The sequence below is a fragment of the Motacilla alba genome, chromosome 28 (genome assembly GCF_015832195.1).
Source record: "Motacilla alba alba isolate MOTALB_02 chromosome 28, Motacilla_alba_V1.0_pri, whole genome shotgun sequence".
Taxonomy (NCBI): Eukaryota; Metazoa; Chordata; class Aves; order Passeriformes; family Motacillidae; genus Motacilla; species Motacilla alba.
Genome location: NC_052043.1, coordinates 2,337,056 through 2,364,905, shown reverse-complemented (window position 1 = coordinate 2,364,905; position 27,850 = coordinate 2,337,056). Strand labels below are relative to the sequence as shown.

The window sequence follows — 27,850 nt, the reverse complement described above, 5'->3', positions numbered from 1 at the left end:
GGGTGTCGCGGGGCTCGGCCCGGGGCTGTCGCGGGGCTCGGGCCCGGCCCGGGGGTGTCGCGGGGCTCGGTCCGGGGGTGTCGCGGGGCTCGGGCCCGGCCCGGGGGTGTCGCGGGGTTCGGTCCGGGGGTGTCGCGGGGCTCGGGCGGGTCCCGGGGTGTCGCGGGCGGAGCGGGGCTCGGGCCCGGCCCGGTGCTGTCGCGGGGCTCGGGCGGCTCCGGGCGCGGTCCCGGGGGCGCGGGCGGGTCGGGCGCGGCGCTGTGTCGCCCTCTGCCGTCCGAGCGCCGCCGCTGCAGCCGGGGCCCGGCCCGGACCCTGCGCCGGAGCCCGGGGGCGGCGGAACTCAGCCCGGGCCCGGTCCCGGGGGTCTTTGAGCCCAGGGGATCCGGTCCTGCTGCTCTCACCGCCTCGGAAGCAGCGCTCGGCTCACCCAGGGCAGAACCCAGCGTTTGGTGTGGAAGGATGCCACGGAGGGGAGGCACCGCGGTCCCAACCGAAGGCTCCAAGCACAGCCGCAGTTCCCGCTGCTCGTCCAGGCCTCGAGGAACGGGGGAACCCGCTCCCGACCCTCCTGCCCTGGGCTGTGCCCACCTTCGTACACACATCTGCGGGGCAGAGCTGGAGCCCTCAGGGCAGCCCCGGGACAGGCAGGCAGAGCCAGGCACAAGCAGAAGAGAATTTCCTGTGATGGAATGGAGACTGTGTGCTGGGGAAACACAATGAAGTTGCAGCACAAACACTGCACTCGCCTCCAGGAGCTTTTTCTGGTTGAAGTTTGGATGCACCCCTGCCTCTCAACACCCCAGAGCTGGCACAGGGTGCCAGGGTTTTAGAGAACTTGAGGCACCTGTGAGAGGAACAAACAGGGAAGGGAAAACTCTGGGCATCCTCCAAGGCTGGGATGGCATCCCTGGCACAGGGAATCCTGCCCTGCCTGGAGGAGAGCAGTTCTGGAGGGCAGGAGAGGATCAGAGAGCAGAGGCAGGGACCCCTACTCTTGTCCTGCCATCATTATACACTGGACTGCTGCATCTTGGCCTCTAAAAAGAAGACAGACTTCTGGCTCACTTTCAAATTAGGTTTTTAATTAAATAAATAACGGCGAGGGGTCTTCAAGGCAGTGTCACTTCACAGTGTAGGGCTGGGGGGCAAGGGAGAAAAGAGCCCAGCATTGGGAGCGGCTCAAAGTGAATGTGCTTTGTAAGAAGGAAAAAAGAAAACCCCAACCAAAAAAACCAGAACCAAACCTCCTCCCCCAGTGACTCCCCCTCCCTGTCCCAGCCTTTCTCACCCCTCTCCCTCAAAGTTATGTGGAAAAAGCACTGCACTCATGTTGAAAGACCCCATGCAAATCTGTAAACAACACTGAAGGACATAAAGAGATTTCTGCCTCAGCCAGCTCCCCTCTCCTTTCACTAGGGCTTGAAATAAACCAAAAGAAAAAATGGTTTCAGGAAAAGGAAGAATGTTCTCAGCCGATGGAGGAGATGCCAAGGCCTGGCCCTCCCTGGGAGGGCTGCCTGTGCTCTCACCCTGCCTCCTCTTCTCCCTTCAGCCAAGGAGCTTCCTCTCCCCCTGAAGAGGGGAATCACAGCCGGGGCAGTTCCACTGTGGAGCAGGCACTCGTGTTTGCTTTCTGTTCCCAGCAGCCAGGCAGCTGGAGGGGAGGCCTCTGCTCGGCACCTCTGGCTGACAAAGCCACGCCAGGGGAAGGCAGCTGCGCCTGCCTGGGGCTCAGCACCTCCCAGCACAGAGCTGGGGACCGAAGCAAACCCCTGCTGAAGCACACAAACCAGATCTGGGGCTTAGGAGATGAGACGAGGTCTAATCCTGACATCCACGGGGCTGTTGGATGCTGTCTCCCTGCTCCCGCTGCAGGGCTGGGCACAACTTCCCAGAGCCAGGTAAAAGGAGGATGCAGGCTCCTGGGTTTAGGTATCTGCCAAATCCACCAGCAGCCCCAAGGCCTCCACCAAAACCCTCAACCCAAGCCCCTTCCCAGCTGCAGAACACACAGCTCTGTGTGCAGCAGAGCCGTGCCCAGCAGGCGAGCGGAGAGCACTCCCTGCGTGGGAAAAGGGGACTGAGAACACACTGAGCCAGCGGCCAACCCCACACCTGCAACACACCTGGGAAGTGAAGCAGCTTTGGACTCCAGCACAGCCAAGGACAGGCTCCTGTGGCTCTGCACAGCACCTGGCACCTTCCTGAACACGGCAGGAACGACACGCTTTCCTCTCAGCCTGTTGAGTGACACAGGAGGGGCAGGGATGCCCGGGGATGCTGTGCTCCCCGGCCTGGGACTGTGCTAGCACCCCTATCCCAGACATCCTGGGAGCTCAGCAACCTCCTCCCTCTGCTGACAAATCACTGGAACAAACTGGGAAGTCACAGATGTTTTCACCCCCATTCCACCCTGCGGCACCTCAGCCCAGAGAAGATCAGGTCACGCCCTGCCAGCAGCAGCAACACAGCTCCTGGCCAGCATCAGAGTCTAGAACCTTCTGTTACTCCCCACACAAGTTGTCCCTGGCCCAGCACTGCACGGGAAGGTGAGAAGGACTCGAGTGCACACGTTGCTGCTGCACAGGCAGCATCCCATTCCAAAACCTGACACTCCTGCCCAAGGGCTGGGCCAGGCCACGGCCCACCTGCAGCTGGTGGAGACTCAGAACACGTGGCTGCTGCCAGTGCTCCTGGCACGAGAGCCCAGCTGCTGGCTGCTGTCCCATGACATGGTCCTTAAGGGCCAGCTTGTCCCATTCCTCTCTAAAGCCTAGGACAGTGTCCCAGGCAGAACTCAAGGTGACACTGCCATTCAGGACACCCCTTCCCTGAGCCTGCTGTGCTCCCAGGGGCTGTGCACAGGTGACAGGAGATGTCCTAGATTACTTTCCCCCCTCCAGCATACCCAAAGCACTTGTCAGCAGCACGACCCCCTTAGTCACTGCTCACTGCAGTGTCTCCATGCCAGGAGCAGCTGTGTGCCTGCCTGTCATGACCCGTGGCTGCTGGGAGAGGACAGGGTGAGCGGCTCCTACTGCAACACGCTGTCCGTGGAGGAAGGGTCAGCCTCCCTCGGCATCACCGCGCCCATCTCTGCAGGAAACTGCCCTGCAGCCCTCCCAAGCTCGCAGAGCCCCAGCCTGCACCCTCACCATGGTGGTGACACATCCCTTTCTCAAAGCACCTCTGCCCTCAGACCGTCCCGCTGAGGCCAAGGGACACGTCCCCTGTCCCGAGGCAGGGACTCTGAGCGGGCTGGCATCACCCAGGGTGACACGTGGTCAGCGTAGGAGGGGGGTGAGGGACCTCCCCACTCAGGAAAGCCAGCCACCACTTTGCAGGACTGTGTCAGGATACACTGGAGCAGAAAGGTGTTTGGTTTCACTGTAGCCTTGGATCAAGGAGGATGGAAAGACAGATTCCGACCAACAGCTCCAAACTGTCCCTACGGGACAGCAGAAGTTCCAGAATTTCACTCAGTCAGGTCAAAGTCCTTGCTGGGTCTGTGACAAATTTGTGACTGGAGACTCTCACTGTGACAGAGGCTCTGACCGAGCCACAGGTGCCGGGCAAGCCTGATGAGCAGTCAGGAAAGTATTTACATCTCCAATGCCGATGAGACCGAAATCCGTGACCGATAAGGACACTTGCGCAGGGGCCACCGCTGCCTCAGGGTCTCTGTCCAAATCCACAGGGCCAGCAATTAAAGACAAGCCCTCGTTAATGTCTGCGGGGAGAGTGAAGTCCATGGTTATTGTCTCACCAGAGTTCTGCAGCGTCTCCTGCTTCTCTGCCAGTGCTGGTCCCGCGGGTGGCAAAGCGAAGAGCTCGGGCTCAGAGGGGGTGACAGTGTGGCGTGGGCAGGCCACAGGGACAGCGCCCGAGGACGTCTCCTCCGAGGGGTCAAAGGAGCAGTTTGTCTCCGAGGGGGTGCTGCACTCGTAGCCCTGCCCCGACTCGCTGATGCTGCCCAGGCTGCAGGCTGTGCTCTCCACGCTCAGGGGCTCTGCTCGGGTGGGGACAGAGAGGGGGACAAGGAACAGAAAGCCACAGTGAGTCCACAATGCCCGAACACCCAGGTCAGTCCCACCCAATCCCAAGAGTGTTTGTTAGATGGCACAAGTGTTTCTTTGTTACAGAACCAAGATCCCCTGGCAGCCCCTACCGAGGGAAGGCAAGATGCCCACAGCAGATGGGAGGCCATCAGTGTTTCTATGGAAATTAAAGGAAACCTCACAGACACGCTGCAAGATAAGCCAAACCCTAAATCCTATCCCCTCGTGCCAACAACCCCTGGGAGCTGCCCACACAAAGCCTTCGTCTGCAGTAGGCAGTGAGGGGATGAACCCTTGTGGGGCTCCCTGCAGATCTCCTCACAGCCAGCTCTGTGTGAAAGCAGCTCGCACCTGACTTCTGGAGCATCAAGCCAGCCTCTGGAGGAGCTGCCTGTGTCAGTGCTTTGGAAGCAGCTCACCCAGGTGCCCGGTGCATGATCCTTCTGTTTTGGGAATGACCTAGGCCACCCCTCCATCCCAACACAGGAACAACTGTTTTACAGTCACCCTGGTCAACGCAGAGACAGACAGACTCCTCTGCTGACACCAGAACCCCGTGGCAGACAGACAAAAAGGAATTACCTGTGCTCTCAATTGCTATCTGATCCTGACCAAAGTGAGCATCCAGGCAGCCAGCTGCAGAGGGAATTGGTGGGGAGCTCCGAGAACGACTCGTGTTTTCCACTTCAACCCCATCCAGGTCATTGTCAGTGAAATCCCTGCGGGGAAACAGAGAGAGCCTTGCCACCACCTGCTGAGCAGAGAGATGCAGGCAGGAGAAACGGTGCCTGGGATGAAAACCCATCAGCAAACGAAGCAATGGGACCGTAGAGACACCACCAGAATGAATGTCCATCCCTCCCTGCTCTGCAGAGCCTGGTTTAGACTCTGCCCCGAGGAGGTGATCTCAGGTAACAGCGTGGCCAAGACCAGCCCATGATAAACCAAAACGGGCTCTCCAGCTTCCTAAAGAGCTCTGCCCCCAGTTCTGTGAGCCTCAGCCTGTTCCAAAGGGAAATAAATACATGAACAAACACCCAGGGAACACCCAGTTTGATGGAATGACTGCGGTGGGTCCTCAGTGTGCCAGCAAAGAGCAAGTGATGAGAATGTATTTTCCCACCGTGGGAAGATTTAAGATTTCAGGTATTTTCCTGTCTTGCATCAGAATTAAAAAAAAAAAACACCAAAATCTAAGCCTTCATCTGATGTTTTTAATTGATTCAGCTTCAGTATTTCATTTTGACCTATTAAGAAATTTCCTTTTCAACCCTTTTGAAAAGGTGTATTTTGAAAAGTACCTTCTGTAATTAGCATACATTTCAAAGGGAAGAATTTGCCTCAAAGGGAAATTAATTCAGGTTCCAAACCACCAGAAATAAGTGCATTTTTGAATTTAAAAATCTCCCTTCCCAAAACCTCATCAAACTGATTTCTTCCACCGAAGTCAGCTCTGAATCCCTGTCCCCAGCCTTTTGTGTATGCGTTTGATTGAAACAAAGCTACTTTTGACACACAGAAAAGGACAAGAAAGTTCACAGTTCTTTTATCTTCCCTCCCCACACCAAGCGAGTGCTTGTGCTCTGAGAACACCCCGTGCATCCCTCCATCCTCCCACCCCAGAAACCTTCTGGAGAAGAAAGCGCAGTCTGTTAAGCGGAGGTGCTTTGCAGCAGGAATCTTCACTGGGAGGTTAATATTACTAATTTTAGTGTGAGAATATTCCACGCACGTGGCTCCAGGGTGGAGGACGTACTTCTTCCTTCCTAGACGTGTCTGCTGAGTGAAGTAGTCGTAACGCTCTGATTTTTTCCACATGTAGTAATACTCCACGCACTCGCCCACCGACCGCGTGCGGACCTGAGGGGAGAACCCCAGTCAGGACAGCCACCCCCACCCAGGTGCATCTCCTGGAGCAAGGAGCTCTTTTCCCATTTAACCAGCACAGAAAATTAGAAGTGCATTACAGTGATTTACATTGCTATGGACACATTGCTGCAGAACAGAAGCACGTACTGAGGTTTCCGAGGTGGCCAGAGAAAGAACTCCCCACAGCGCACAGCTGTTGTCACAGACCCCTGCGGGCCACACACACTCGTGCAGGACTTTCCTGTGCTTCCAGCAGCAGCACACTTAGCAGAGAGAGCAAACCTGCATCCATTGTCACTGGCCAGCGTCAACATGCCTACAGTTAACCAGTGGTAGAACTGGACTCTCTGGTTCTGCCAACTCCCAGCACAGCAGCATGTCCCGGGGCCCAGCTCTCCCTACAACAGCATCTGCCATTCTAGAGGACCCCAGGGGACTTTACGAAACATCCACATGCTCAACTCACTCATTCACAGAAGTACTGCAAGGGCTGAGAGTTTGGAAAGAACTTTTGAGACTCCAGAAAGGGCTAATCAGTAATTAACTGACATCACTCATGCAGGTCAGTGGTGTTTGTGACTTCTCCCACCTGGAAAATAAGGCAGAGCAGGGCAGTGAACAGCCCATCACCTGCTGGCATGAGTCAACACAAAGCTGGGACTGGAACTCGGCCATCCTGAACTCCCTGTGTCAGTCAGCCCAGGCCCAAAGCACACCTGTGGTGCCCAAGCACCTGCCTCCTTCCCCTGCTCCTCACCTGGGGGGAACAGCCTTACCTTGTTGGCTTGGATAAGGTGAAAGTTTTTCCCATGGACCCTAAAGCCGTGCTCAAAATTTCTACATTCTTCCTCGCTCCAGGCACAAAGCTCATCTGTAGCAGAAAGAAAGAGTTGGGGGAGAATCTAGAATCTGAATCTACAAAGAGTTTAATGTGCCTTGATGAACCCACACAAGGGGGGTCCTCACCTCTGATAACCTTCACGTTGAACCGTAACCTCCTCAGTGCCTCTTCTGCATTGAAGTTGCATTTCACCAGCTCGTACAAAGCCTGGAAACAGAAGGAAATCACTCACAGCAACACACCACAGTACCTGAGTGTGGTACCTGAGCAACACACCACACACCAGCCCGCTCATGACTCACATTTGTCTCGTAAAACTTCCATTTGCCAGGAGCCACCTTGCTGCTCACCCCAGCTTGACCACCAGCAGAGATTGCCCCACTTTTCAAGGCGTTGGGTTACAAACCCTGGCACTCAACAGATGCAATCCCACCAGAATCTAACCTGGCTAGCTGGAAGTAAACACAGCTGCTCTGAAATGGTTGATCTGCTGACTTTCCCAGTCTTCCCCATGGGAGGGTAACCAAGCTCCCCAGAGCACAGCTGGGCACACACCCTTACAGGAATGTGCTCCTTGTTGAGTGACAAAACTGTCCTTTGTCCCCTTCAAAAGGAAATAAGCTCAGAAGTTTCTCTCTTCAATTAGGTGAAAAGACATCTCACAGGACTTGGGGGACTACACTGCAAACTTAAGGATAGCTGATTGGACAGAAGGCAAAAAGTCCCACCTAAAAAACTTACTAGAAAGAGATACCAAAGAAACCAATGTTTTTTGTGAGGTGTTCTACCAGGGGCAAGGAACTCTTGCACCTGGCTCAGTTTTCTCTGTAAAGAGTTTTGTTATTTTGCCTTTTATTAAAACCTTTTTGTTTTCAACACTACCACAGAAGCCATCCTGCTGATTTTATGCCTTCTAAGGTAGCTGAGCTGTCTGGGGTGTGAAATAAATCTCCAAGAGCTCACGAGATCAGGCTTGAGGAGACCCATATTTCGCACCCTCACTCATCCATCAGGATCCCTGGAGTTTGACCTCATTCTGCCCTCTGTAGGGAACATGGGTTGGACTCGATGATCTTAAAGGTCTCTTCCAACCTAGAAATTCTGTGAAATGGCACTGTTGGGCCAGCACCACCTGGGTCTGCGTGGGCTGCAGGAAGCCCTGAGCTCACCTGCTCGTTGTCCTTGACCACCTCTCCCTCGGGCAGGCTGCTGCCAGACAGCTCGTCCCACTGGCGCTTCACGGCGCGGTACAGGAACTCTTCCACCTCCCTCTCAGGGAGGATGTTTGGGTCCCAGAGCAGCTGATCTTCATTCTCATAGGCTAACAGAAAAAGCACTGAAATAAGATAATCAAACAGAGAATTCTGCTGCTTTTTGAGAAGTGGTCTGCACGGACATGCAGGGGGAAAACGGAGGAGGGAGGAAATCCTCGCTTGGTGCTCCAATTTGGCACCAGAGATGACAAACATCTCTCAAGGCACTGCATGTTCCCTCCTGATTTTGGAGGCAGATAAGCTCTTTATATCTGTTTTAGGGCCTCTGGCACGGGCTCAGCTTGCTTCCATTGTTTCAGAAAGGTTGGCTGACAAAGTTTGTGTTATCATATTCTCAAAGATTGCTGTTTTGATTCATTAATCCTGGCAAATAAAGATTGTTTTAGCTTTCTTGTCCAGAAGCTCAACAAGCTGGCACTCATACTGCACTCATTATTGGACACAATCTGCAAATCAAGGCACCTCTGTCTACTCTGAAGACATCCCAAAATCAGAAAGAGATCACCTCCAGGGAGCACCGAATGACACGAACTCACTACTTAAGGAAGATGTCTGAATAAATCAGAGCGTCCCCAGATGAGTGTTCCTTCTCTTTGGCTACAGCTGAAACCCCCTCCTGCAAACCTGTCACACCAACCCAGCTCTCAGTGAGCTTCCCCAATCCCTGTGTTCCCAGCCCTATTAACTCAGGCTTGTTTCAGCCAGTAAATCAATGTAAGCACTGAAAGCTGCCAAGCCTGGAGATCCAGAGCAGGACTGGAGATGCAGAGCCCACCAGAACCCCTCCAGCAGCCCTACCCCCAGACCAGGCACAAAGAAAAGGCTGCCTTACCTTTTTGCCTGTGCCTGTTTAAACGGAGGATGGGAACAGTGGCCTGGTACTGAGGTCCAACCATGATCTCCTGAAATCCCACGACAGAGAGGTGAGAAAATTCAAATGGGAAATGCTCCACGCAGGCTGGACTTCATGATTTAGGGACTACACCACTACAAGGCTGATTTATTTACTGGTAGCCCCTCTGTCTGTGCTGTTTCCAGTGAACCCTGACTATTTTATAGGGTAACTAAGAAGATTTATTACCAACCACACGATACTGTGGGGACCTTCAGCATTTACATAGTTTTAATGTAAAGGATCTATGGCAAGCAGCTAAGGTTGGAAATAAAGCAAGGCAGAGATTCTCCTGCAACCTTCAGGATGAATTTGGAAGCCTGCTCCTCTCTTTAGAAAGATGGTTCCCCCTCAGTAAATCCTGCTGGGAATACTGCACAGCATTTCACCTTTATAGGGCTACAGGCTGCAGATTTAATTTCTCAAGGCACAACAGACTTTCCCTATCTGATACAGAAGATAATTTCAGGATTGTATTGAAAACTCCTCTTGTAACCCACATCTGCCACTGCCACCCACAAAATGCAAGGCATCAAGAAGCCAGTTGGGGAAACAACACAGTGCTTTGGTGTCATGCATTTTTCAAACTCAGGCCATTTACCTTCTTACACTCATTGGATGGGATGGAATCCACCTCTGAGTCCTCAGCCATGGAGGAAGCACATGGTGATGAACATGGCTCTTTGTCTTCATCAGCAAGGAAGTTGTTTGCTTTGTGGGAAAGAAAAAGATCTGCAGTTAGGAATTTTTTTGTTCTATTCTTTTATGTTCCCTCTCCTTCCCTTCATTTTCTGTCCTAAAGTCCCTTTCAGCATGGCCTACAGTGACAACTTACCTGTATTTTAATTTTCTCACTTTAGGTAAAAGAATTTGGACACTTGCCACATGGATGGCCAACTTGGGGAAGCTCAGACTCCTTAATATTGCAAGACAGCAGAAGAAATAACATCACTTCATGCAGAGTCCCTGTCACGTGCTTTGGCTTCCCACATATTCCAATATTTAGGAACTGCCACAATGCATCACTCCATTACTACTACTGAATTTATTCACTCGTAGAGATGTCAGATGAGGTACTGATCTTTCAGACTGCAATTACAGCAGGCAGCAAAACAATTCCCACTCTCTCAGTATTCTGAGAAAATTCTCCCCTCATCCCACTGCTCATCAACGCTCTGTCCTGTCCTACCCAAAGCCCGGTAACGCCTCTGCCATGCAGACAGTCCCTAGGAGGAAAAGTGGAAAATCTGATGTCAGGAGACTGACAAAATTAAGAGAACCATTCTCACCCTCCCCTGCACATCGTATGTAAAAGTGAACAGCAGCTACTTAGGAACTAGTGACACATACAGCCAGGCTGGTTTGGGAATAAGTCCGATGCATCGTGGGACGTGACGGATGGAGTCAGATCGTCAGCTGAGGATTGTGTCTCCTCCTCTTCTTCCCCTGAAAGCAAATCCTTCGCTATTTGTTCCTTTTAACAACAACAAGAAAGTGAAAAATATTTTTAAATTAAAAAAAATATATCTGGGGGAGTGAGGCCTAGAGTAAAAGCATTTTTGGCCAGCAGTGGCCACATCCACAGAGCTCTTCACCCTCCCACAGCTTGTCCAAAGACAGATTCTCTCTCACACTCCCACCACACCCAGACTATTTTCCCTAGAAGCACTTTAACAAGTGTCATGAGTGGCTTCCTATGGAAGCCAGACAGTATGAGCAAGCATCCCCCTCTGTAGAGCTGCACTCACAGCAAATAACTCAAAGATCCTGAAAGGGGGAAGAAATAATAAAAACCCCAACCCCCCAAAAAAACCCCACTTTCTCCAGACTTGAGCTAGAACAAGAGGAGCCATGGCTACATACCAACTTTGAAGATACAAACTTTCCCTGGCTCTTGACACACCCCGTGGATGTGAAAATACTTGTAACCAATGCTCCATGCAGAGTTTTTACATTTTGAAACAGATAACCCTTCTCCCTTCTCCTCTAAGCACCTTACACTCCTGTTCCTGCACCTGGTGATCCTCACCAGAACTAGGCAGGTCCCTTCCACCCCCTCTGAAATGGGGGGAACCTCAAGGCCATGTGCAGACCCCAGGCAGAGAGCTGCTCTCACCTTATCCAGAGTCATGTCAGGGAGGTGGGGAGTGATGTCATTGCTCTCGCTGTCCTGCTCCGAGATGGGATCGGATGCCTCATAGCCATACAGCGCCAGCAGCTCCTCAAATGGCATTTCACTGCTCTGAGCAAGAGGAGGACAAAGCTGCATCAGGAAGAGAACAACCACAAGAGCACCACACCAGCTGGGACACAGACAGGCAGAGGCAGTCAGGGCAGCTCAGCTCCTCTGAGGGCTCTGAGCAGCCTCAGGTGACACTGCTGGGACCCACTGGAACCTGTGCCTCTCAAAGGTGTGGAAAAGCCAGGAACTTTCACCCCAAAGCAATATGGTCTAGGGCATTATAAAAATACTTTTATTCCAGATTTCAAACAGGTGAAAGATGCCAGACAGTACAACTGTACTTAAACAGAGGAAGGGAAGGAGCAAATCCCTGTACCAATCTTGTGCCTGGCCTGAAGAGACACTCCCTGTCACCAAGAACAGTTTGTGTTCCACTGAGGTCTCCGTGGGACCACCCACAGCTGCAGTCAGGGCTTCACACAGCAAACAACCAAATCCTCCAGGTAATTTCCCTTCCCCTCCCCTGCTGCCTTTACCTGAGAGGCACTGAAAGTCTTCTCCAGCTCTTCTAAAGATTTCTGCTTCTCCTGAGTATCATCTTCCTCCCTTTCTTCCCTCACACCATAGTTCTGGGAAAGGATCTCTGCCAGGTTCAGTCGATGATCAGCTGAGCCCATTGACACAACTGCAGGGATCAGAAGGAGTTGGACACTAGCACCACCATGGACCACATCTCGAGATGCAACAAAGCCAGGGATGATCCCATCTTGTGTGTGTGCAGACATGATAAGCCAGAGGAAGAGATTAGGCACAACAGAGGGGAACAGAGATCACAACTGGCAGCAGTCATTTCATCAGCACAAAGCCTGGTTCTGTGCACGTTTGAGTCCCACAGCTGACTGGAAGCTGAATCTGAAGCTTTTCTGGGTATTTGTATCTCACTCCTCACTGGATTCTCACAACATGTGTGCACACACTGCAGCCTTTCCTTCTCCTGGGGGCATTTTCAGGGTGAAAATTACTCAAGAATGGCCAAACGGACACCTGTAGGAGCTTTGGCATCACCCCTCACTCAAGAATGGCCAAATATTTCTTTTTATCTCCTACTTTCATGGATTTCCCCTTCTCCCTTCTCCCTCCCTGCAGCCCCATGAGATGCTTCTCTGGGATTGCTGCCAGTGCTATTGCACCTGTGCCCTTGGCCAGGGCCTTACCTGCCATGACCACAGCAATGAGGATAAATCCTGTGAAACCTGGGAAGGGGGCTTGGGATACATCAATAAAAGTGAGAAAAAAAATGGGGGAAAAGGGTAATCACCCCTTACTCAAGAATGGCCAAATGGACACCTGTGGGAGCTTTGGCATCTTTAAGCCTTCCCTCCTCTGTCAAACAGGATGGGAATGAACCCACAGGCTGGGGAGATGGTGCAAGGAGAAGGGAAGTGATCACAGTAACTTTGTTTCCTCTGGAAAGCAGAGCAACAGGCAGAGGGAGGCGAGCCTGGAGGTACCTGCAGCGCTCTGAAGGGCGGGCTCTCCAGGACATAGGCCACGGGCTGGGTATGGAACCACCCTGGGGCTCTGCCGGCCAACAGAGGCCTTCAGGAAAAGAGAGAAACATGGCTGAGACAGCTCCCCTTAAAAACACACCACCCTGCCACCCACCCCACCCCACCAGCAAATGCAACTTAAGTCCAAAGCAAAAGCTACCCGAAGGCCCAGAGGGCAGTGTTAGGAACTGTGCTGCTCAAAAGAGCCCGTCAGGTACTGAACAGTTCTTCCTGGCCCCTTCACCTTCCCTCAGTCCATGTGCTTCCATTCCATCTATTTTACCTCCAGCACTCTATTCACTACCTGTCCCCCCACCAGTTTGAGACCTGAGACCTTCATGGCTCACACCTTCACTAAAAAGGAGGACCTGGACCCTCAGCTGTTACTCTGAACACACACATTGTGTCTCAGCACAGCATTTTTGGGGACTGACCCTTCAGAGAGCAGCCGGCCACACCACCCTGGCTTCTCCCTGCTGCTTCACTGCACCCAGGGGCAAAGAAACAGCTGAGCAGGCAGAGGAGGAGCCTGGTGGGACCCGGAGTGAGGTGGGACAGGCTGAGCCCCAGAGCAGGCACCTGCAGGGTGGCATTTGGTGCCCGCTCACAAGTTCAGGCAGCAGCATGGGCTGAGGAGAACAACCCAGACAGAACCTCTGCTGCTCCTCAGGCTGCTGTGCCTGGAAGTGCTGATCATCAAGCTGAGCCCAGGCAGGGAGCAAACAGGTAAACAACCAAAGCTTTCGGGTGACTGACAGCACCTGACTGCAGAAGAAAACCCCAGAGTCGGTCCCCCAGTTCCCAGTGACATCTCTGTAGGACAATCTCAGCTGTGCACCATCACTCCTCACTCACTCAGCTGGAGCCAGGACATTCACAGCCTTCCACAGGAGCCTCTTACAGTTTATTTAAGAGAACAGGCTATAGCTTCACATTAAAATCTATCCTCCAACAACAGAGCAAAGTATTCACCAAAAAAAGCCACCACAGGCTGTGGGTTCTGAGTAAGTTCCTTCAGCTACCAACATGCAGACTGGAAATTCCATAATAACCAAGAGGATTCCATAATAACCAAGAGGATTCCACAATAACCAAGCCTCCCCCATCCCCCAAGATACTCCCACCAGAGACCACTCTGGCTCCAGACAGAGCCCTGCAACCATACACACAAAAAGAGAAGGGAGAAGTTATGGGATGATGAAAGGAGAAGGGGACAGACTCCATTTTGAGGATGGTCATACCAGGAAATGGCTCTGTGAGTCAGGAAAGTGTCAATGGGCCTTTGCTGGGCTTTGATGGAAGGTGACCAAGCACAAAACCCTCCTGGATAAATCCTTCCAAGCACAAAACCCTCCTGGATAAATCCTTCCAAGCACAAAACCCTCCTGGATAAATCCTTCCAAGCACAAAACCCTCCTGGATAAATCCTTCCAAGCAAAGAAGCATGGTTTCATGGAAGGGCTGTGGTGTACCCTTACTCCCTCCAGGCCTAGGACAACCTGCAGAACTCAGATTTATCTGTAGATCAGTGGCACCTCCTCGCCTGGGGATCAATAAGGCCTCTGAAAATAAAGATTGAAGTGTTTGGGCTGGCTTGAAAAGGTCTCAAGAATACCTCAGGAACAATGAGATCTCCTATCACTAAGCAGGTGCTGAAAGGAGGAGGACTGGCCACTAGAGCAGCGTGACAATTCCATAACTCATCGAGAGTTCAGCGCTCCAAAGCAGCACCAGAGCAGTGGAGTCACCCTGGAATAACCAGCACTGCTCTGCTGGGCTGAGCAAACCAGAAACAAGTGACAGCCCAGGCAAACGGCCCGTTCCATGCCCCACCTGAACACACAGGGAACAGAACAATCCCTTGGATTACTCACAAATCCAGAAGACCACAGCAACAAGAGTCAAGGGAATAAAAGAGAAAGGCAGGCTTGGCTTGAGAATGCAACGGATGACAGAATAATTCTGATTGCCCTGACCACCGACGCCATGGGATGTGGAGTTACTTGGTCTGAAGGTGAGGGAGGTGCAGCCTGACACTTCCAACCCAAACATCACACAGGAGGCAGAAATGCAAGAGCGTGGCAAGCACCAGGAACACAGAGAAAGGTTCTGGGCCAGGGTGACACTGCTCTCGCTGCTGGTGAGGGACTCCATGAGTTATTCTCCCTGTGATCCTGGACATTGGCTCCTATGCCCACGGGGCATTTAATCTTGGGGAGGGGGCAAAAAAGGAAATTCAATTCCTTAAATCTCACTTTACCATCCCCAGCACTGCTTTTCTCCTGCCAGCTTCTGCTGCTCAGGCACAGGAGTAACTTTCCTCTCAGGGGTTACACTGAGGTTGGTCAGCTGCTCACGCTCATGTTTGTATTTCTGGGTGACTTTAGGTGTGGACTCAAGGCTTTGAGCACACGGAATGAAGCTCAGCCATCACTCAGGACACACAGGCAGAGGCAGAGTCTGAGCTCTCTGCCCTGACAAAGTTGTTTCCCACTGTGAGGCCAACTGTGTCTACCCTAAGGAAACCTTCCAGGCTGAAATCGCTCTTGCAAAAAAAAAAGTGAGAAAAAAAAAAAAGAAATTTCCCTTTCCAGTGCCACCCTTCAATAACTAACATTGTTTCCTGAGCCAGTCTAGCACATATTTCAGATTCAGTGAGAAACCTTCCTGCTTCCCCTGCCTTGTGCACACTCCTTGGCCACGGGGCCACTTTCCACAAACCCCAGCTGCAGCCGGGGGGAAGCAGCAGGGCTGGAAACAGCTTTGTCCTGCAAGTCGTGTCTCTGAAAGACCAAGGAACGAACAGATGACACAACACACAGAGCACCTCGTGCACTGCTCAGGAAGATCAGGGCCCACCACACCTGTGCAGAGATGCTCCACAGCCAAACCTCACCCAAGAGACAGTGACAGCTCCTGGATGTCCCCTGGACAGACCTCTCTGAGCCCCAGCTGTGCAGGGTGCTGAGGCAGCACTCTGACCCAAAAACGTGCCCAAACAACACTTGAGCACGAGTGACTGCAACAACCTTGGTGCTCCACCACAGGCCAAAGAACGGCAGGTGGGCAAACAGGCCAGGCAGCACCTTCCTCATGCAGAATGCTGAAACAGCCTGGAAGAGAAGCCCTGCCCTCAGACAAGATGCTGGAGAGCTGAGATCCTGCCACAGAGTACCTCAAAGCCTTCCCAGCACCCCTGTTCCACGCTGCAGCCACCATGAGGGTCATGCCATAGAAATGAAGTGTGCATGTGTCACAACAACCACCAGAACGGGTCAAGGATATTTGAGGGACATGGCAAGGCTGGATGGGCAATGGCATCACCAGCTCGAAGAGCGACGGAGCAATGGCAGAAACATTTCAGCACAAGTCACCAAGGCAAACACGACATGGCAATCGGGGAGGCACCGGGGAGTCCCCACCTGGCCTCCCCTGCCTTGTGGCCCCGAGGCAAGGTGGTGAGAACCATCCTGGCCACCCAAACCAACATTTCCCGCCACGTTCCCCAGCGCTCTGCCGTTCCCAGGATCCTGACCCCGCTGCTGGGGCCGCCCCTCACCTGAGAGCCTCTGCGAGCCCACTCCAACAGCCCCACATCCCTGACCCCGGCTCTAGCGGCCCCAAACCGCTGCCGGGCTCTGCTGGGCCGTAGCCCCGGGGCTCCCGGTCCGCGCTGCCCGCGGGCCTTTCCGCCCAGCCTCTCCACCCGCGCTCCCGCAGCCCCCGGCCCCTTCCCGCCCCTCTCCGGGCCCCTCTGCCGCGCCTCAGGCCGCGGGGTCCCCGCGCCGGCGCCGCCCGGCCCGGCTCTCCCGCCGGCTCCCGCGCAGGAGCCCCATCCCGTGCCCGCCCCCGCCGGCGCCCCCCGGCCGGCCCCGGCGCCCCCCGGCCCGCCCGCCCCCGCCCCTCGGCCCGCTGCCGCCCAGGCCCTCGGCGTCCCCCGGCCCTCGGGCCCCCCGCCCCGGCGGCCCGCGCCGGCCCATCACCCCGCTGCCGCAGGACGGCGGCCGCGGGCAGGCGCGGCTCGGGGGTCCCGGTGCGCCCGCCCGGCCGGGAGCGGCCCCGGGCCCGGCGCGACCCCGGCGGCGGCTCCGCGCTCACCTCCGCCATGGCCGAGCGCGAGCGGCAGGGGGCGCGGGGCCCGGATGCGGCGGCGGCCGCTGATTGGCTGCGGCCGCGGGGGCGGGGCCGGGCCGGGGCGGGCTGAGGGGCTCCGGTGAGGGGCGCGGAGTCGCGGCCGGGCCGGGCCCGGTGCGGGTTCGGGGCTCTCGGTTCTCCCGGAGGCGTCCCTGCCGAGCGGCACGGAGGGAGGAGAGTGGAGGCTGCCGGTGCCCGCAGCAGCGCTCCCCGGGTACCGGCCGGCCCGTTCGGTCGCTGCCGGAGCCGCCCCGGGAGCTCCGCTGTGAGGCCCCGCGGTTCCGGCCCCGCCAGGAATTGAATGCCCCGGGCAGCGCGGGGGCCGGTACCGCGCCCCCGTGCCCCGGTACCGCGCTCCCGTGCCCCGGCCCGCCCAGGGATGGTCCCCAGCTCCTCCGGGCCACAGGGACACACCGGGGACCGCCCGGGTCAGAGGAAACCCGTGCTCACCACGCCAGCCTTCTTCAGGTATCACGAGGCGTGAACCTCCTGGAGACACTTTCAGGGATCCTCACTGATCACTGCCGTGATGAAAAGTCACTGCGTGTCATTTAGAGTTCACAGAAGAGAGAGACAAGGGTTGGAGCCCAGAGGGAAGGGGCTGTGCCTCACAAAGGCTGGGGTGTAGGCACAATCTCATCGTTCCTCGCTGTGGCTGCACTTCAAGAACCCCAGAGATGCCCTTGTGGAAGCTGCCTGATGGGGTTTTCCAGCTCTGTTTATGCTTCTGGAGAACGACGTTTCCAGCACAGCGAAGGAACCCACCTCCAGGGATTCCTGAAGCGAATGGCCCTGCCAGGCTCCCCTCCATCCCCACAGCCCCCCGGGGACCCCCTGACCCCTCAGGGACTCCTGGCTGAGCCAGCAAGGCAGCCCTTCCCTCGGGGTGTGCAGTGACGTGATGCACGGGGACATTCGCCACCTTAGATGGGTCCCGTGGGGCATCACCCAGCTCATGCCAATGCCCGTGCCCGGATCTGCCTCTGGCTGTGCCCACAGAGGCCTCGTGTGGGGCATCACCCAGCTCATGCCAATGCCCGTGCCCGGATCTGCCTCTGGCCGTGCCCACAGAGGCCTCGTGTGGGGCATCACCCAGCTCATGCCAATGCCCGTGCCCGGATCTGCCTCTGGCTGTGCCCACAGAGGCCTCGTGCTCGGTGTCTGGGAGCAGCCTCTCCACCCTGGCAGCTGGCTCCGTGCTGGGTTTTGCTCAGGCTTCTGAGCTCAGGAAGCAAAGTGTTATCAAGTGCTTCTGAAGTGGTGGTGGCCCTCGAGCTGAGAACCCAAGCACTTCACCAGCCCTTTGTTCCCTTGCTCGGAGCTGTCTGGCTCTTCTCAAAGGTCTAACAGTTTGCAGATGCTGTTTGTTCAATAAAAAGAGTAACCTCGTCTCCAGCTTCAGAAAAAAAACCTGCTGATTTCTGCCTTGCTCCCAGCAGTGCAGCCGGGAGCTCTGTCACCACAAAAAGCAGAGAGGTCGGGGGTTTGGCTCAAGGCCTGGGGTTTTGGGTTAAGTTCTGGGGTTTCGGGTTAAGTTCTGGGGTTTTGGGTTAAGTTCTGGGGAGATCCCCACTCATAATCCCGGAGCACTGCCCCTGCCAGTCTCTGCTTCTCCATTTAGTGCTTGCAGTGACAGCTCCAGGCTCAGCCTCCTCGAGCAGCTGCACTTCCCTGAGGGAGCAGTGAAACACCTGTCAGGAGACACCTCCACTGCCCAGGACACTGATTTCTGTCCTCAGAAGGACCAGACAACACATCCTGCAGCTCCCCCATTGCCCCTGCCTGGTGCTGCAGCCATCATCCTAAATCAGAGATTGTAGTGCCTGACGTTCAGTGCTCTGGGATTTTCGAAGGCATTTAAAAAAGCCCGAGGGGCAGTGGAATTCCAGGTGGTTCAGGCTCTGCGGGTGTTTGGGAGTGATTTGTCAGGACGCTCCCACAGCAGCTCTTGTACAATTGCTGCTCCGTGGACAGACACAACAAACCCCACGTGGGTGAATGGCTCTGGCTGAATCCAGGCTTGATCTGCCCGCGAAACCAGGCTGGCCCCAAATCCTGCCCTCCTTTCTCTCCTCCACCTGTGTCCTGCCCGGTGAGCAATTCTGCTTCTTGGGAAAGCTTTGCAGAAGTGAAAAATGCCTATTTTATGATTGGCTCTTTGCAAATATTAACATGAATATTATATGTGTCATGTTAGAAAGTTATGCTGTATTCATTTTCTTAAGTAGTGTGTTAAATACAGTTTTAAGTTATAATATAATGTTAAAATTGAAACTATGCTATGTAAGATTGACTTTTTTTTTCTAAAGAAAGGACTCGTACCAAGATAGCAGCCACAGGACACCGAAATCTTTCAGAGAAAGAGAATTTATTGCTCCATTATCAGAAGAAACGAACTTCTGAACTTCTTCCTGCCTCGCTCAGCCCTGCAGATTCAGAGGAAGAGGCTGACACTGACCAGGCAGAATCCTGTGTTCGAATGGAATTTATGCATCATGCATGAGGTGTATGAATATGCAACAGGCTGTTGCTTTTAAGGGTTAATCCTCTGTTAATGTGTGTCCTTTTTCGGGTTTACATTGCCCAGAAAAGGCCCCCAGACCGTCCGTAACTGTTTTTATTGTCTCATATTGTCCCAATCTCAATCGTTCAAATTTTTATTACACTAATTATATTGCTATTTTTATAACCATCTTATTACCATTAAACTTTTAAACTTTTAAAAACGAGTGATTGGCGTTTTTCACAGCAGCCCTGAGACAAAGGGCAAATTCTTGTTCTTTGATGCAGCTCAGCCACGGGCTGCTTAGATTGTAGATTTTAAAAGTTTCCATGGGTTAAAAAAGCAGCGTTGCTAGGAGGTGTCAGTGGGGTGAAGGACTGATTCTGCCTGGGAAAGGGGAGGTTGGTGTGGGGCTGTGTCCTGCCGGGGGTGCAGGGTGGGCTCGGTGCCGAGGAGGGCACAGACGAGCTCAGACTGTAAAAAACTCGGTGTTTCTGGTCCTTTGGGGCTGCTGACAGACAGAACAGCTCCAAGGCTTAACAAAGCAGCTGGGAATTAGGCTTTGGTGAAGCATCAGTCCTCACCAATGCTAGATGGAGCTCTGCTACTCCAAACACCAGGCTTTCAGACGAGTGTTCATACTTCTGAGCTGGCCGCTGTCTCAGGACCCACCGTGGCTGTCAGCTGCCCCACACAGCTTCCAGGTGTGGTTGTGATATTTTATGAAAATCCCTTTGCTGGGATTTTCTTCTCCTGAGAAGCTGAAGGGCCTCAGCTTCAAGTGTAACCAATTTGTGATCTGCTGCTGTGGGATGCAGCAGGTGCTTCCTCCATTGCTCAGTGTGGGATGTTTCTGCTTGGTGGCCAATCGAGGGGGCAGCAGCTCTCGGGCTCTCTGGGGGTCACAGAACTTTGTTATTCATTCCTTTCTATTCCTGTCTCACCTTCTAATAATTCTTTTTCTCTCTGTTCTTTGTAGTATAGTTATAGTGTGGTCTTTTTAATGTAATATATATCATAATATAATAAACCAGCCTTCTGAAATGGAGTCAAGATCTCTCCTTCCCTTCACCAAGTCCTGACTGCCCAGAAGCCCCACGGTAATAAACGGTGACCCCAGACGTGGCAATATTCAGGGGTCTTCTCCAGGTTTTCTGAGCCTGGGATGGCTGGATCAAGGTGAGCACCGTGGCTATAGAGCTCCCTTCTCATCCCGTTCTCCTCCCAGCCTGCCTCCCTCCCTTCCTCCTTCCACTTCAAGTCATCACAGCCCACAAATGTAATTTATTTACAATCCAAATACTTATCACAATCTCCGCAGGGCTCACAGAAATGGTAAATCCGGTGCACAAAGATGTAAATCCAGTGCAGGCTTGGGCTGGCACGCTCGGGATGAGTCCTGCGGGTCAGGTAATGCCCAGGCTGCCACCCCGTGTGCTGAAATCCCAGCTGGCACCGCAGGGCGCAGGCAGGAAGATGTGGTTTGACAGCAGGCATGCCGAGGCTTTGCAGTTTCCCGGCCTTTGTGCCGCCAAATAACCCCCCCCTGGGATGGCCAATCCTTTCAGGATGTCAACATTCCAAAAAGGCCAGCGCAGAGAGGACAGGAGTGTCTCACCCCTCACACGCTCTGCTGCGTGGTGACAGCCAGAGGGACACCCAGGGGACAGCAAAGCACACAAAGCCTCTGCTGCTGAGGGACACAGTGGCTGCTCTCTGGCAGTGTCCCCCTGCCCTGCTGCTCCCCACGGCTCCCTGGCTTCCCTGTGGTCAGTCCTGCAGCCGGTGAAGCTCCTGCATTTGGCACACATGCTGTGTTTCTTGCTGGTGTCAGTAATTAACAGCAGATGCTCGATGAGGGCTGTGTGGAGGCCAGCCATGCCCAGGTCCCCATGCCCCTCTGCCAGGGCAGGGTCTCCATGTCCCCGTGGCTCAGGACATCCCAGGAACCCCTCAGCCACCTGGCAGGGCAGCTTGACCCCCTCCAGCCCTAGGCTGGGCACACAGGTGTGTTTGTTTACCTGTCCTGCACTGTCACCCCTGCAAACAACCCCCCCTCCCCATTCCCTCCGCGCTGCCTGGGGGCTGGGGGTGTGTAACCCCGAGGGAGGGAGCTAAATGAAGGAGTGCTGATGAGGAACTCATTAATTCTGGTGCCTGTCAGCCTCACAGGGGGATGATAAAGTGCTGCATCCTTCTGGAGCAGCGGGAGGTGGCAGCAGGACCGGGAGGGAGCAGCCTGGCCACCCCACACCCCTGTGTCCTCACATGGAGCTGCATCCAGCCCCCCTCTTCCCCTGGATCACCCAGGAGGGGTGGGAGTGTTGTGGGGTGGATAAAGGTGGGATTATGCAGGCAACATGTCCACCACTGCTGCAACCCTCTGGCAGCAGGGTTTGGAGGGGTGGGTGGGCTTGGAGGGCACCTGGAACGGGGATGATGCTCTCCTTTCCAGCACCTGAACGGGGATGAGGCCCTCCTTCCCAGCCCCAGGAACAGGGATGATGCTCTCTTTTGCAGCCCCTGGAACAGGGATGATGCTCTCCTTTCCAGCACCTGGAATGGGGACGATGCTCTCGAGCCCCAGGAACAGGGATGATGCCCTCCTTCCCAGCCCCAGGAACAGGGATGATGCCCTCCTTCCCAGCCCCAGGAACAGGGATGATGCCCTCCTTCCCAGCCCCAGGAACAGGGATGATGCCCTCCTTCCCAGCCCCAGGAAGAGGGATGATGCTCTCCTTTCCAACCCCTGGAATGGGGATGATGCTCTCGAGCCCCAGGAACAGGGATGATGCTCTCCTTTCCAACCCCTGGAATGGGGATGATGCTCTCCAGCCCCAGGAACAGGGATGACACCCTTCTTTCCAACCCCAGGAACAGGGATGAAGCTCTCCTTTGCAGCCCCTGAAACAAGGATGATGCTCTCGAGCCCCAGGAACAGGGATGAAGCTTTCCTTTCCAGCCTCTGGAACAGGGATGATGCTCTCCTTTCCAGCCCCAGGAACAGGGATGAAGCTCTCCTTTCCAGCCTCTGGAACAGGGATGAAGCTCTCCTCTCCACCCCGTGCACACACAGGTGCTTTGGCATGGCCAGCGTGTGACCGTGTGCCCGGGTGTGCCACTGCACGGGGTGACATCTTCACAGGACACCAGCCTGTGTTGCTCTGGCTGCCTGGACGCTGACGGGGGCTCTGGCAGCATTCCTAATGGATTCAGTGCTGCCCTTCACATCAAACAGCCACAGGAGAAGGCATTTCTCGTCCCCGTCTTTATTCAGCGTGCCAAACACGCCGCTCCTGGGCCTCACACTCACAACATATTGTTCACAGCTGCAGCTTCAAAAGAAGCAGGGGAGAAGGAGGGGGGAGGTTGTGTGGGAGGCACGGAGCGTGCCGGGGCTGCCTGTGGTCACCGAGTCCCATCCGGGAGGAGCTGAGAGCCCCCGGACACCCCTCCAGCTCTGCTGGGACCTGCCTGTCCCCAGCCATCCTGCAAGGCCATGGGAGATGCCTCGGACAAGGTCTGGGGTGGTGGAGCAGAGGGGCAGGAGGTGGATGGAGGGCAAGCGGGCTCTGTCCTACCCAGAGCTGCCTCTGCCCCTCCTGCTCTTCCCTGCTCCACTCTCATCCCAGCCCCATCCATCTTACAGGGCTGAAACCCAATTACGGTGCCAGGGAGGGGGTGGCGCAGCGGCGCAGATGTCCATTAGCCTGGGGGATGGAGATGGAGCGATAGCAGCTCTAATGGCCTCGCCGGGACTCTGATGACAGCCTGGCTGCCCCGGCTGCAGCGGCCCCTGACGCACTGGGGTGACACCGGAGCGGTTCAGCCCCGGTTCGCAGCCCGTGACAGGGATCTCGATGCAGATTTGGAGCGCTGTGCGTGCCTCGTGTGTGCTTGCACGATTTAAAGCCACTCAGGAGCTGCCCCAGGGGCGGCCCAGCCACCTGACTGCAGAGCAGCCCGGAGCTGCTCCCTCCTCACCCTCGCTTGTCCCACTGGAAGAAGGATATTTGGCGGTGGAGCCTGCTGTGCTCTGAAGTTTAATTAACCCCGTCTCCCCCCTGAACAGGCTTCCCTTCCTCTGCTCAAACGCCGCAAATGATCCTTTGCAGATGCTAATCTGCAGAAGGGAAAAAAAAAAATCCACATTTAATTGCAGAACATAAAGATATTACAGGGTCATTAAAACACCATGAATATGGAAATGAAATCCACAGGCATCCGTGCAGATAATGGCGGGGAAAAGGGAGTTGCAGGTGAAGCTGAAAGGTGGAAAGGTGGAAAGGTCAGTTCCATCTGGATGCATCATTAACCCTGCTCCAGGCGGTCTCCAGTGGCCAGGGGGGGGTCTCGGGGGTCTCGGCCGTGCTGGCTTCACCCCACAGCAGGGGGAGGGTGGTGCTGCCCCGGGCAGAGGCCAAGCGGTGAGGGTTGGCCCTTGCTCTGGGGGTTTTGGGGATCAGCCTCTCCCTGCAGCTGCAGGAGCTTCCAAAGATGGCTCAAATCCCCACCAAACCTGATCTGTGACTTGGGCCATGAGACCCGGCGGCCCAGGGAGGGATGCTGAGCTGGTTTTGCTCTCCAGGGACTCCTCCCCACCCCGAGCTGGCTGTAGAGCCGGACTCAGCCCCCTCGTGTGCCTCATTACTGGGCTGATCCCAGCACCCTGTCTCCCCTCCGCCCCGGCTCCCTCCTGCTGCTCTCGCTGCCAGCTTGACACTGACGTGAGCTGCTAAGTGGAAAAAATTAATGGGGGCCTCGCTAATTGGAGCTGAGACACCAGGAAAGAGAGAGCCTCGGGCCAGGGTGGCTGTGCCGCCCGGCTGCGGACGGTGACGGGTGCGGTAGGGCCAGCGGACAGGGTGGCAGGACAGCCACCTATTCGGGAGCTTTTTGCCATGCCCAGGGTGCCGCCGTGCCTCTGTCCTTGCAGCCTCTGGGACGTCCCCAAGGAGCTGCAGCCTCTGGCATTCGGGTCCTGCCGGCTGCCGCTGCCTGACGGGAGGAGGGCGTGGGGCTGCGGGACACCTCCGGATCCTCGGGACCCCCCAGACCCCCAGCACAGCGCTGCGGTGCCGTTGTGCCGAGCTGCCAGAGCCCCCCCTGCTCTCCTAGCAGCGGCTTTTGGCTCCGGGGAGAGCGTGAGGAGGAGAAAAGCAGATTAGAGTTATCGCCGCATCTCCTCGCCGAGCTGAGAGCTAAATGTCACATCACATCTGACACAGCTCCGAGGGGGAGAGCGAGGAGTCCCGGCGCACCCCTCACCTCAGGGGGCACCTCTGGGGGCACAGGCAGCGGGGCTGGCAGCAGGACGCCAGCCTTCCCCCGGGGACAGAGGGGGGATGGCTGCCTCGGGGTCCCGCCGCCTCGCCCGGCTGGCAGAATCCCAACCGCAGCCCCAGAAACTTTCCTCCTCCGGTTCCCATGGAAACCGGGAATTTGCTTCTCCCCAAAGTTGCGCTGCCTGCCTGCGCTCTCTGCCCGAGCGGAGCCCCTTCTCCGGAGCCCCGCGGGACCGAGCTTCGGGGGGAGCCGCTGGTGGGGCTGGCACCGGTGCCTCGGTGTCTGTGAGCCGGGGCAGCTCAGACCCCCTGCCCGGGCTGTCCTGTGCCTCGGTGTCTGTGCATTCGGGGCAGCTCAGCCCCCCTGCCCGGGCCGTTCTGCCCCTCGGTGTCTGTGAGCCGGGGCAGCTCAGCCCCCCTGCCCGGGCTGTTCTGCCCCTCGGTGTCTGTGCATCCTGGGCAGCTCAGCCCCCCTGCCCGGGCTGGCACCGCGCCTCGGTGTCTGTGCATTCGGGGCAGCTCAAACCCCCTGCCCGGGCTGGCACCGTGCCTCCGTGTCTGTGAGCAGGGGCAGCTCAGCCCCCCTGCCCGGGCCGTTCTGCCCCTCGGTGTCTGTGCATTCGGGGCAGCTCAGCCCCCCTGCCCGGGCCGTTCTGCCCCTCGGTGTCTGTGCAGCCGGGGCAGCTCAGCCCCCCTGCCCGGGCCGTTCTGTGCCGCACCAGGATGTCCTGAGAGGGGCAGAGGCGCCGAGGAGGAGGATCGTCACCTGCTCAGCACGCTCTGTCATCTCCACAGCTCGGGCAGAGAAAATGAGCAGCCTGCTGGGAAAACAGCCCGGCAGAGTGACCAGAGAGCCCTCGCTCCAGCACCGGCCATGGTGCCACTGATGGGCACGCAGCGGGAGCCAGCCCCGCTCCGGGCTCCGGCTGGGAAGGACGCTGGGGCAGTGATTTGAGACCTCCGCAATCAGAGGGATTCAGCGCTCTGCTCACCCCCGGAAGGAAGAGGACGGCCTGACGTCTGCTCTGCTGAAAGGAAAAGCTTTCCCCATCCGTCAGCGCTGTGGGCTGGCAGGAGCTGGCATCGGGCACCAGCCCTGGGGGCACCGAGATCCCGAGGGCTGAGCTGCGGGAGCTTTTCCGTGGGATAAGTGTGGAGGAGTCAGATTTAGACAACAATGACTAAAACTGAGCTTCAGTAAAAATTAACTCCAAAGAGGGGAATGTTCCAGGCGCTGCCATTTGCTGTCGGTAAAAATAAACCCGCAGGTTAAACACAGCCTTTTCCTTCTGGGGGCTCACGTGCCAGATCAGGGAGCTTCCTCCTGCTGAAATGGTTAAAAAATACAAAATCACCGAGGACCAGCTCTGCCCTGCGCTGTGGAGCATCATCCCCATGGCTGAGACGGGGTCCCCAAGGCCCCTCGGTACTCAGGGGTGCATCAGGGCTGGGGTCACCTTGTTAGTGCAGTTTTTGGGGTGCAGCCAGCACCTGCTCCACATCCAAGAGCTGCAGGGAGCTGGAAACATCAGGTGGTTTTTAAGGCTCACTGGACACCTGGCAGGGCCCATCCCTGCAGCAGCAGCACCTCCCAGGCACACAGCCCCCCTCCCAGGGCTGACTCCTTCCCTCCACCTGCCATTCTCACTGGGGTTTTAATTAGTGCTCCTCTGTATATTCAGCAGGCAGGAGCCCGGAATGGAAATGTACAGGTGTCCCCTTGATCCAGTTTCCATGGTTGCCGCATCGAGGTGGGGGCTACATCTTTTTTTTTTTTTTTTTTTTTTTTAATATTTAATAATTTTATTACAGTGGCTTCAATCCACTGGCGAAGAAGGGAAGGGGGGAGAATGTGGGGGAATAAAAAATGTTGGATGAAAAGGGCATGTTCCCGTGGCTGGGCTTGTTTGCTGTCATTCTTTTTCTCTTATTAGCAAGCGCTGTTTTCCAACATGCTCAAAGTCCAGGAGCTCGCTAACGAGATCCCAGCTCTCTCTGGTGTGGGGGGAACAGCCCAGGCAGCCATGCTGGAGCCACACAAACGTCTGTGGGGCCACCCCAGAGGCCAAGGTGGGCAGGTGGGCACCAGGAACACCACTGAGCTACGCTGGCACGTCTCCTCATCCCTGTCCCCATCCCCACGTCCCTGTTCCCACCCCCACTCCCCTGCCCCATGCTGTGGGACTGGCCCTGGCATCCCTCACCAGCACAGCAAAGCCACAAAGGGACCTCAGCCACCCCAAGCAGCTCTTGGGGACACCAGGGTGGTGCCCCTGTGCACAAGGAGAGCCCAGGGAGTGCCAGGGAGGGGTCCCACAGCCCTGCCAGGGGACTGGGCTCGAGTTCAGGGACTGCCAGCACCACGATCTCTCTGCCCTGCCCCATCCTCCCCCGGCGTGGGGGCACTCGGGGAGGGTGGTGGCACTCGGGGAGGGTGGTGGCTGCTCTGGGGAGGGTGGTGGCTGCTCTGAGGAGGGTGATGGCACTCGGGGAGGGTGGTGGCACTCGGGGAGGGTGGTGGCTGCTCTGGGGAGGGTGGTGGCACTCGGGGAGGGTGGTGGCACTCGGGGAGGGTGGTGGTTGCTCTGGGGAGGGTGGTGGCACTCGGGGAGGGTGGTGGCACTCGGGTGCCAGCATCAGGAACTCTCATCTTTTCACCAGATCAGTCTCGATCTCCTCTGGTGCGACCAGTGCCGTGTGTGACCGTGCCCGTCTGTCACCACGGGCATGTTTAACCCCCACCCTGCCTGTGAAAGCAGGCTAAACCTTCTCTGTTCACCCGGAGCCCAGGATGGGTTTCAGCTTTTGTGCAAGGGGCGTTAAAAATAACACAGAAACGGCATGGGCCCAGGAAAAATCCTCTCTCCTTGCACTGCGCTGTGCTGCTCGGCTTGCCAAGTAGGAAGAAATCCCCTCTCCTCCTGGCAACGTCCCGCGCTGTGGCAGGCAAACACACACGCCGAGCCGCGGACCTATTAGTCACCAGTAAATGTTCTTTTCTCTCCCGATTTGTTTCCCTTTAAGCTTGATGTTTTCCCCTCCTGCTGCCCGGGCCTCGTTAGGCTGCAATTAAAGCCAGGAATCAAAGCGGCATGGTGCAATTAAAACTCGGGCTGGGATGCGGGATGCCCCGGGGAAGCCGGCGCTGGGCTCTGCTCACGCACGGCCGCCTGTCCCCTGCGCGGCCCCGGGGAGCGGGGACAGTGCCAGGAGGCAGGACAGGCTCGGCCCGAGCCCAGCCGAGCTCCGCTGGGAAGAT

The 27,850-nt window shown here is 56.0% G+C and overlaps 1 protein-coding gene across 5 annotated transcripts; it reads right to left on the bottom strand.

Annotated features, from left to right (window-relative positions):
• Positions 1 to 152: 152 nt before the first annotated feature.
• Positions 153 to 16,807, bottom strand: MIER2 (MIER family member 2). 5 transcript variants are annotated; one of them, XM_038164015.1, is made up of 14 exons: positions 16,768 to 16,807; positions 12,631 to 12,718; positions 11,656 to 11,804; positions 11,054 to 11,179; positions 10,288 to 10,411; positions 9,539 to 9,648; positions 8,878 to 8,947; positions 7,941 to 8,107; positions 6,897 to 6,978; positions 6,707 to 6,801; positions 5,794 to 5,921; positions 4,644 to 4,780; positions 3,770 to 4,012; positions 153 to 3,684 (listed from the first exon to the last, which is right to left on the bottom strand). In XM_038164015.1, exons 1-14 carry the CDS (start codon positions 16,774 to 16,776, stop codon positions 3,605 to 3,607), a joined length of 1,608 nt encoding a protein of 535 aa, XP_038019943.1. In that variant the 5' UTR covers positions 16,777 to 16,807; the 3' UTR covers positions 153 to 3,604. The 5 variants fall into 5 exon arrangements, with proteins under 5 accessions (XP_038019943.1, XP_038019940.1, XP_038019942.1 ...); XM_038164012.1 differs by having other exon boundaries at positions 154 to 4,012; XM_038164014.1 differs by having other exon boundaries at positions 154 to 4,012; positions 5,818 to 5,921.
• Positions 16,808 to 27,850: the final 11,043 nt, after the last annotated feature.

Excerpts from the sequence above, each read along its gene's own strand:
- MIER2 (XM_038164012.1), bottom strand. Across the intron at positions 6,979-7,940 it reads TGGTCAAGGACAACGAGCAG|GCTTTGTACGAGCTGGTGAA; the intron begins GTGAGCTCAGGG and ends TTCTGTTTCCAG. Across the intron at positions 5,922-6,706 it reads ACCTTATCCAAGCCAACAAG|GTCCGCACGCGGTCGGTGGG; the intron begins GTAAGGCTGTTC and ends TTCTCCCCTCAG.